The sequence below is a fragment of the Gymnoscopelus microlampas genome (assembly GCF_963454915.1).
Source record: "Gymnoscopelus microlampas genome assembly, chromosome: 11".
NCBI lineage: Eukaryota > Metazoa > Chordata > Actinopteri > Myctophiformes > Myctophidae > Gymnoscopelus > Gymnoscopelus microlampas.
The window spans coordinates 23,439,166-23,449,165 of record NC_139948.1 but is presented as its reverse complement, the minus strand read 5'-3'; the positions used below and the strand labels follow the sequence as shown (position 1 = coordinate 23,449,165).

At 42.5% G+C, this 10,000-nt stretch overlaps 1 protein-coding gene across 1 annotated transcript in view; it reads right to left on the bottom strand.

The window, feature by feature from the left end:
* The window catches only part of nubp1 (nucleotide binding protein 1 (MinD homolog, E. coli)), a 15,054-nt gene extending 11,114 nt beyond the window's left edge, over nt 1-3,940 (bottom strand). Inside the window, exons 1-2 of the mRNA XM_084072079.1 lie at nt 3,882-3,940; nt 1,370-1,474 (exon numbers count right to left, since the gene is read on the bottom strand). Of these exons, the coding sequence (XP_083928205.1) occupies nt 1,370-1,474; nt 3,882-3,912 (136 nt within the window). The 5' untranslated portion in view covers nt 3,913-3,940. The remainder of the gene's footprint in view (nt 1-1,369; nt 1,475-3,881) is intronic.
* Nucleotides 3,941-10,000: the final 6,060 nt, after the last annotated feature.

Genomic DNA, 10,000 nt, shown 5'->3' with positions numbered 1-10,000 from the left:
GAGAGAGAGAGAGAGAGAGAGAGAGAGAGAGAGAGAGAGAGAGGCCAGATTCACTAAGCTGTTCTGTTTTGTCTGACAGTCAGAGGCGTGTTCCCGTGGAGAATCATTTGCATTGCTCAACGCCCTATTTAAGACCATAAAAGGCAACCGGGAAACTGGCGAAATACGTCACCACTCTTCAAAATGGACAGATCTACAAGCTGACAACGCGGTGCGACGCACTGCGCAAGCGAGTCCCTCACACGATTAAACGTTTATAAAGTAAATAGCCGACTCTCACGTGTAATGAAGAGAATAAGAAGTTTGTTTACAGTTTAACCTCAAAGGCTAATAAAACTTGGAATGGATATTGTATAAGCCCTTTCCTACTGAACAATTGCACACTCACCTTTGCCCAGATAAAAAAGATGATGCTGGAAATCTGGAATCCGCGATCATTTTTAATCAGAGCTTTATTGATTACAGAGGGGAAACTGTCCTTTGGACAAACATATCCTCCAATGTCCTACATTGGAATTGGAAATGGAGTAATGGACACAGTAGATTTCATCCATACTGTATCCTTATCAAGATGGTAAGACTGCCTTCATGTGATGTGGTAAATATTATAAATTAATAGTGTAACTTTGGAGTTGGCATGAAAGCCCAATACACAGAACTGTGGCCAAACTTGCAAAAACGGCAAACATGCGTATACTGAAAAGAAAAAACAATCTGTTGAATTCGCATCAAGTCTATAATATGCATCCAAGCAATAGAATGTTGACATCTTTTTTTCTTTCTTTTTTTTACATGTGTTGACAAATGTTGGGCACATACAGTGAATATTTTATTTGAGGTTTGGTACTATTGCAATTGATTTTGGATTAAGAATAAGGTATTCTAATGACATATGCAAACTTTGGTCCCATGTAAGTGAGCCTCCGAGCAGAAGTGAGAAAGAACGGCCCTCCTGCAAAATTCACCGACAATAAAAGAATGATGAATCAGACCGCTAACGTGGGAAGTTGCGTAAATTCCTTCACGTTCAAAATATGGGCGTAAACAGCTTAGTAAATCGGGCCCAGAGAGATTAGAGGAAGACCGAGCCTGAGGTGAGCAAAGGACAAGAGAACAGACTGGTGGAGTGGGGAGTTCTGAAGAAAGAAGAGTCTTAATAATAAAGACAAGGAAAAGAGACTCAGACAGACAAAGACAGAGAGGGAACAAGGGAAAAGAGACATACCGCATATAAAAATAAAAATAGAAATAAACCAACAACACTCAACAAGACTACAGCTATACATCATTTAGCGCCTGATTTGCAATACAAAACTATAAAGGACCCCAAAGGCAGCACCTCCACCATGCTGCGTCTCATCAGTCTTACCAGGGTCAGGTGCCTTGGCTTCTCCAGAGGCACATATCTTTTGGTTTGGACAGCCCGCACATGATGAGCTCTTCCCTGCCTGCTCACTCTGGGTCCCAGGACAGTCTGCAGGTGACAATAAAGCCTAATTTATGCTCCATCATGCGACACCCGTCAACCATAGTATGAATCAGGCTGAACATATGTTCAGGAACTGGGTTAACAAAGTGAACCTCCAGTCTAGGGTTGCATCATTATGTACCAATTCATTTCATATAAATAATAATATTGAAATACTATAGAAACACTGATACATGTACTTTCATAACACCAGTTGTAGTTGAATATAGTCAAGACAATATCAAGTAAAAAGTGGAACAAAATAAAGGAAGCTATAATTAGACATGGTATATATAGTAAAATGAAAAACACCGGATTAAAAACTGTGACCTCACGGGAGGATCTTTCCCAGATGTTTCGCCCAGGGCGTTTTGAGGTTAGGTTTAGGCATTATTTCTGTGAGGTTAGGGTTAGGGTTAGGGTTAGGCATAGTGTTTGTGAGGTTAGGGTTAACCGCAAGCAATTCTTCGGTCCTATATTTAATATCTGGAATCTAGAGTTGCAATACCAACCCTTGACAGTCCATACATCCAAACAGAAAAGTCCTATCTGATTGTATCAAGCGATGTTAGCGAAATTGCACATAATGCAGGACAAAGCAGGACGTTGCGTCATTGAAAACGAGCGTTTTCAAACTCCAACACAAATAATCACCTGCACGGTATTTATTGACAGGAAGTAGCTCATAACACATCTATAGTGGATTTTTATGAAACAAAAACTTTGCTGATAGAAGAGGATAATTCAAGCTTTCCGTACAGCTGCAATGTTGGTGAGTTTAACGTTGTTTAATACAATCAGATCTGACTTTTCTGTTTGGATGTATGAGCTGCCAACTCTAGATTCCATATATTAAAAATACAATAGAATCTAAGAGTTGCTTGCGGCTAGGTTAAGGTTAGGGTTAGGTTTAGGCATAGTTTTAGTGAAGTTAAATGTTAGGGTTTAAGCGCAATCAAGGCGAAACACCAAGGAAAGAGGGAGTCCCGTGACCTCACATAGTAGTAGTAGAAGTACTATTCACAAGGCATGTTTTTTACCCATTTCCTGCTTGATTGAGTCTCAATGATTTCAATTAAAACATAGAACACCTAGCAGTTCCTCAACATATTCTGTTTCTTCATTATGATGCTTCTCCCCAATAATGACTTATTAAAGTTGATTATTGCTAAATCAACATGTCTTCAAGCATAGGTTGAAAGGTTGTGTATGGTTGGAGGGTTGAACTTGGACCTTCACATTACAATATTGATTATTTAATCGTAATTCATGTATAGCTACTGCAGTATTACACTGGCTCCAGGTGAGACATTTATAACATAACCCTTCACATAAGGAATGTATTAACTGACTTCCCCCAAAACATCTTGACAAGCAAGAAAATAATGTCAAACAATATGTCAGAGAAATCAGCCTGCCTAAGCATTGTGTAACGTTACCCGTTATGTACAGAGTCAGGCTTTATTATTATTCTGCGACATTCTCTCATTTGAGGCTTTCGGTTCGAGGTGCTTTGGTCTATTCGGTACTTCTGTACTCGTTATTGTCTATTAAAAAACATTCTGACGCTTTAATAGTAGGTTATGATGACTCTTTAGACATACAGGGTCAGGTGGGTCTGGATCAGATATAGCCCCTACGGAACCTCTCCCTCCGCTGTACGCTGTATAGCTCCGAGATGAGGTCCCTCGTTAGTTACTGCCGTCTGTTTTCGAAATGGTCGCACGTCGTCCACTTTACATGTTTCTTACCCCTTTCTGCACATCGTATCCAAAAAGTAAAGCATTTCCGCCACTCTCTCAGATGTTTGAAGTTTTAACGCGCCATAAAAGCTATCCAACGGGTTGAAGAAAGTATTTAATTTGCCTCGGTTTTCATCCGGTTCCATAATATTTTGCATTAGAAGATGCAATTCAACATTTGACCAGTAGGGTCATCAGTAATGTTATCTCTACGGGAGCAACTCTTGCGCAATGTCTTAAAAACCATGTAACCGGATGAAAACCGAGGCAAATTAAATACTTTCTTCAACCCGTTGGATGGCTTTTATGGCGCGTTAAAACTTCAAACATCTGAGAGAGTGGCGGAAATGCTTTACTTTTTGGATACGATGTGCAGAAAGGGGTAAGAAACATGTAAAGTGGACGACGTGCGACCATTTCGAAAACAGACGGCAGTAACTAACGAGGAACCTCATCTCGGAGCTATACAGCGGAGGGAGAGGTTCCGTCGGAGCTAGATCAGATAGTGGTCAGATCAGTGGACAACATGGACTGACCCGATAAGCTCAACCACTTGCATACAAACTTAACATTCAGAAACGTCAACTGCAACACTTATTAAAGAAATCATATCATGACGGATTATTTGCCTCACAAATGCCATTTAGAATGAAATAAGCTTTAAAACTCACGCTCTGGAGCGTTAGACGGAAACTCCTCCATGTTTTGCTGTTTGTATAAGGTGCGCCTGTCAAATGCTTCCCCCTCTGAAGGTTCCGCATACGCACAAGGATGAGGCAATATTGCCATACCTTAGATACGTCTATTAAAAGATACATACATGCTATTAAACAAATCGTATTACTGTGTGACTGCATCACTGCGTGTTAGGAGAAATGTAATAGAAATCTATTTGGATTTTTGTATCAGCTCACATTTAACTTTAACTTGTATTACTGTTCCTGTTATTACTGTTCCTGTTTTAAATTCATAATTGACCGTATTGGTTGATTTGACATGGTTATTCAGTTGGTCGTACATCGCTGCTAAGGCTAAGGAAACATGACATTTTTTGGGGGTCCCCAGATGACAGTGAAGTGACAATTTAAGCCTTAGGACTTTTAGACCTTTTTAAACAGAAAGAAAAGAAAAAGACCATCAAAAGTAATCAACAAACTATACAATAAAAAACTGGTAAAACATTGGTCAAATAGTCTTATAATAAGAAAGAGGCAAAGATTGTGAGAATAGCCGATCTACAAGCTCACAACGTCTCCTTTGCAAGGCTTGTAGATCTGCTATTCTCACAATATTTATCTGTGGAACCGAAAATTGAATGCTTCAACTCCTACATTCCAAGTGCTTATCAGGATGGGGGTCCCTGTTCAAATCTGATTATTTTGGGGGTCATGGCCTGAAAAGGTTGAGAACCACGGTAGGAGTGATGTTTCAATATGTCCACCAGGAGGAGCTAGTGATCCAGTCCCAAGAGGAACTTAGCCTACTGCCTGTCAGGGTGAATTAAATGTCAAGGCAACAACTCTGTACATTTGAATGAATCTGCCAGTCAATCAACCAACCAACCAACCAACCAACCAACCAACCAATCAATCAATCAATCAATCAATCAATCAATCAATCAATCAATCAATCAATCTGTATCATTGCATCTATTTGTATTTGTATTGTATATATCAATATTGAATATTGTAAGTGTGTGTAGTGTAGTATTGTCCGACCAATAGACTTCAAACTTGCTGCATGTATCACAGAGGACCCGGTGTTGTGCCAAGTGAGAATTCGGTCAGATCAGTGGTTGTCCAAACAGTCCAAATATCTCTGTATCTGTCTGTCTAATGTGTACAGCAGCTAGTACTCTAACAGCAGGTATTACAGTATTGTATACGTAGAGTGGCATGTGTTCCCATGGGCATCGTTCCCATTTGACATCGCCCTAGTTATTAAAATGCTGTATGCATAAATATGAATCTATTAACGGTTAGCCAGAAAGAAAGAAAGAAAGAAAGAAAGAAAGAAAGAAAGAAAGAAAGAAAGAAAGAAAGAAAGAAAGAGGATATGTAAGCATGTGTTGGTGGGGTTTCTAACTGTGAGAGAGGTCGCCCCAAATTCTTCCTCTCTCCTTTATTTCCCTCTGATCTCCTCACCTCCCTCCTTCCTCTCTGGGGACTCATACCACAGTGTAGAGAGGAAAATGGATTAGTGTGTGTGTGTGTGTGTGTGTGTGTGTGTGTGTGTGTGTGTGTGTGTGTGTGTGTGTGTGTGTGTGTGTGTGTGTGTGTGTGTGTGTGTGTGTGTGTGTGTGTGTGTGTGTGTGTGCGTGCGTGTGCGTGTGCGTGTGCGTGCGCGTGCGCGTGCGTGTGCATGCGTGCATGCATGCAAGTCTATAGATCCGCATGTTTCTGTTCAAACAGATGAAAACAGCATGACGAGACCCTGCTATTGGCCGATGTCTCTGCATTAAGAGGAAGGTGATTGGTTCACGGGGGATAATTTGTCATCCACACCACTGGCTACACAGTCAGAGGCTTAGTGTGTGTGTGTGTATGTTCACATGTGCATGTGCATGTGCATGTGCATGTGTGTTTGTGTTCTTTTGAATAGGCAATGTCTTTGATTACAATTTGTAGTTATTATAATGTTTTTCATATGCACTATGTGTGTTAAAGTACACAAATGTTTCATCATGTGTCGTGTGTGTGTGTGTGTGTGTGTGTGTGTGTGTGTGTGTGTGTGTGTGTGTGTGTGTGTGTGTGTGCCCGTGTGTGTGTGTGTGTGTGTGCCCGTGTGTGTGTGTGTGTGTGTGTGTGTGTGTGTGTGTGTGTGTGTGTGTGTGTGTGTGTGTGTGTGTGTGTGTGTGTGTGTGTGTGTGTGTGTGTGTGTGTGTGCCTGTGCGTGTGTGTGTGTGTGTGTGTTCCCCTCCCCCAGGTGTTTCTATGTGTAATGTGATATGACCTTTGTGTTTTCACATCCTTCACAAACTGACAAACTATTCTCATCAGCTATTACTCAGCCAAGACATCTATAGCTTAAATGACTCCACTTACTCTCCCACAACCTACTTTGTGCACTTTTGTGGTTAAGAAATTACAGAAATCTACATAGTCAACCATGTTATGATTTCTAAGGACCACATGTGTTTAAAAAAATAAAAATAAGTGATGTGTGAAAATGATGGAAATGCCTATTGCTGTACACATGGTGAAATCCTGAGCGTTACTTGTTAATTTAAATCAGCGAGCGTAAAATGTAAGTAACCAAATGGACCCTTCCATTTGGTTACTCTCTGAGTTAAAAATGGATATATGAATGAACACTGAGGATTTTACTGTGGTGACAGCTGTTTATATCAGACCACAGATACTTGACAACCTTGAGCTTTGGTCATTTGGAGTTAAGAAGTTTTGTTTGGAACCCAAATGCAACCATTCAGGAGACAGGAAAGGGTTAATGCCTTGCCAGGCGCTTAAATGTCCTAAAACAAAATATTGAGGTGAGCCTGAGTGTCTCGTGGCAGAGTGAGAACGGCACACTGGATTGTGCACAGGAACTCCAGAGGTGGAAGGTGGAGGTGAATAGTTTAGAAACTGAAACAGTTGGTCTATATGTGCTCTCTAGAAGAGTACAGCTCCAGAGGGTCCATATTCCAATAATCTCTTTGAATATCCAGACAATAACCATGCGGCGGTTAGCACTGTTGCCTCACAGCAAGATGGTCCCAGGTTCGAACCACGGCAGGGGGGTCCTTTCTGTGTGGAGTTTACATGTTCTCCCCCCGTGTTTGTGTTGGGTGTCCTCTTGGTACTCTAGTTTCCTCCCACACCAAAAGGCAGACCTGCCAGTACCCTCGACCAGTGGTTCCCAAACTGGGGGCCGGGACCCCCAGGGGGTCCCCAAATGATTTTGTGGGGTCCCCAGATGATTAGCTTAATGTGCAACATTGTTTTCTCACTCACAGTAAAAAACAAAAACAACATACAATATAAATCTATACAGGTTATCTGCACATTTCTAAAGTTACAATTGAATGACCTTTAAGACCTTTTTAATACCAATTGTCGTAATTACATAAGAAGATGCCTTGCAGTGCGAGGCGTTGTAAGCTTGTAGTTCAGCTATTTTCACAATATTTATCTGTTGAACCGAGTCAAAATAAATGTGAGGCCTACAATTATTTGTCAGGGTGGGGGGGGGGTCCCCAGTTCAAATACATTATTTTGGGGGGTCGCAGCCTGAAAAGTTTGGGAACCCTTGCCCTAGGCCAACGTACTGGCATTACCACTGGACTTGGTCCCTGAGCTGCTCACTGCTTCTTAGAATGGGTCTAATGTGGAGTAAGAATTTCCCCAAGGGGACAATGAAGTAAAATCAAATCAAATATCTCAGGTTATTGTAACTGCTATGGACTGTCGTGTAATGGAGACAGGGGCAAAGATTTATCCAACATGAGAGAGACAGAGAACGACAGAATGAGAGAGAGGGGAAAGAGAAAGATATAAAGGCTGAGGAAGAGACAGGGCAAGGGATCATGACAGAGGGGTGTTAAGCTTCATTTGTACTTGAAATAGCAGATCTTACATGCTCAAGATGCGATCCATGAGTGCGGACTAGCCGACTCCATCTAGAGACTTCTGCATCGTTGCCCTCCACTCCCTCCTATCCAGTATCAGGGTCCAGAGTTCTGCAGTGTTGTCAGCTCCGCTCCCACACAACAGTGTGTCTACGTAGGTGGTGCCGCCTATGCCTTGGGTTGGCTCCCACAGTGTCAGTTCGCTCGCTCCCAGTTCCTGCCGGGTGCCTGACACAGTGCCCAGACCTGCGAGAGGCCTCCTTAGAGGCCCATGTTTCTGATGTGGTCCGCCCATGTGACATCAAGTGCCATTTATTGCATTCTTGTATAGACACCATCCAGGGCCTTTTCCTCTGTACGTGTCCAGGTCTCAGCCTCATATAAAGTAGCAGTACTGAGTCTACTGTAGCCATGAACATCGCCTCTTGAGGTAATATCCCATGTCAGATTTACATACTCTCCTCATCCCATACAAGGCATCCAATGCAAGTGCCCTCCGGACTTTCAGATCCTGTTCTGTCGAGGCAGTCGAGACACAGGGATAAAGTTTAAGTCTATGATTACCTCAAGCATGTCCCACTTGCAGTAGAAATGGTTCTGTCCTCCATGTTAAATTACTTTAGTTTCTTTGGGCTTCAGCCTGATCTTCCTGCACTCCATTTTTACTGCCAGTAGTTCCCTCCATTTCTCTGCTGTGTCCGACACTAGAGCAATGTCAACTGCATAGTTGACATAGTTGCCACAATAAACAAGAAGGAGGCCAGCGTATTACCATTTAGGACGTCCACCAGTATCTGAAACTCTTTGGTCACAGCATCATGCTTCAGAACCTTGGCTGAAGTCAGGCTATAGCATTGTGATATATTTTTAACACGATGCAGAGGTTTCAGAAGAACCGGATGAGTTCAAACATGAAGACGGCAAGACGCATATACGTACTGTATACGTTTACAAAAAGTGGATTCAGTGAATACCTTTAATTGATACTTCTACATCGGCATGCCTCTGTGTGTGTGTGTGTGTGTGTGTGTGTGTGTGTGTGTGTGTGTGTGTGTGTGTGTGTGTGTGTGTGTGTGTGTGTGTGTGTGAGTGCGTGCGTGCGTGCGTGCGGTGTGTGTGTGTGTGTGTGTGTGTGTGTGTGTGTGTGTGTGTGTGTGTGTGTGAGTGCGTGCGTGCGTGCGTGCGTGCGTGCGTGCGTGCGTGCGTGCGTGCGTGCGTGCGTGCGTGCGTGCGTGCGTGCGTGCGTGCGTGCGTGTGTGCGTGCATTGAAGAGTGAGTGAGTGGAGGGTGATGCTAAGAAGTCATGTTGTCTCTTTAGTCAGTTAGGAAACATTACCTTGTAATGTTGAGCCCAAGCATTGTTTACACATCAAACAAAATACCACACAGTGTGTTTGATGTGCGTGCATCTACATTGAGCCTGGCACATTCTGTGATCTTGTCTCTTTTATGCCTGTCTTTACGGTCTAAACTGGCTAACATTACGTTTTTGAGTGTGTATTTAGGCTACTGTAAGTACTCTGAGTATTGTATTGACCAGGGCTGCAACTATCAATTATTTTCTTAGGGATTATTCTAACAATTACTTTCAAGAAGCATAAAGTTGTTTGATTATTTTATGTCAACAAATACATTTTCAACTTGGTAGTACGTGTCGCACAAAGGATTTACAAGCTCACAAGTCCATCTCAGCACTTATCTGGCTAAGATGGACTGTATGTACATGCTGTATGAACAAACTTACCAGCATCACACATAATGCCTCCAAAATATTTGGTCTTCCCCCAAAATGTCAGACATGAACGACGAATAGTAAATGACACTGATCACTCCCTCAGTCTTCACTTCACAATGACGCCATCTATAGAGATATAGGACTTTGAGAGGGGAAGAAATGGTAGCCTGGGATCCAGCCTGATTCACCAAGTTCGGCTGATTTGTTTTCTCACTTCGCTTATCAGTCTGGCCAGCCTCCATTTGAGTCGTATTTTAATGACGTAGACATGTCAGGAAGTGACTCGAGTTTTACATTGGACAACACTGGTCCCGCCCCCCCCCTACAGATCAATCAGAAGCCGCGAGTCGTTTTCACTCGTTTGTGCACGGAGATAGGAGGCTTTCCAGACTGTATAGGAAGTGAGAAACAAAATCCGCCGAACGTAGCGAAGCAGTCCCAGGCTAAAGAAATGCACACTTTAGCAGGAGTCTTGTCCACTCGGCTAT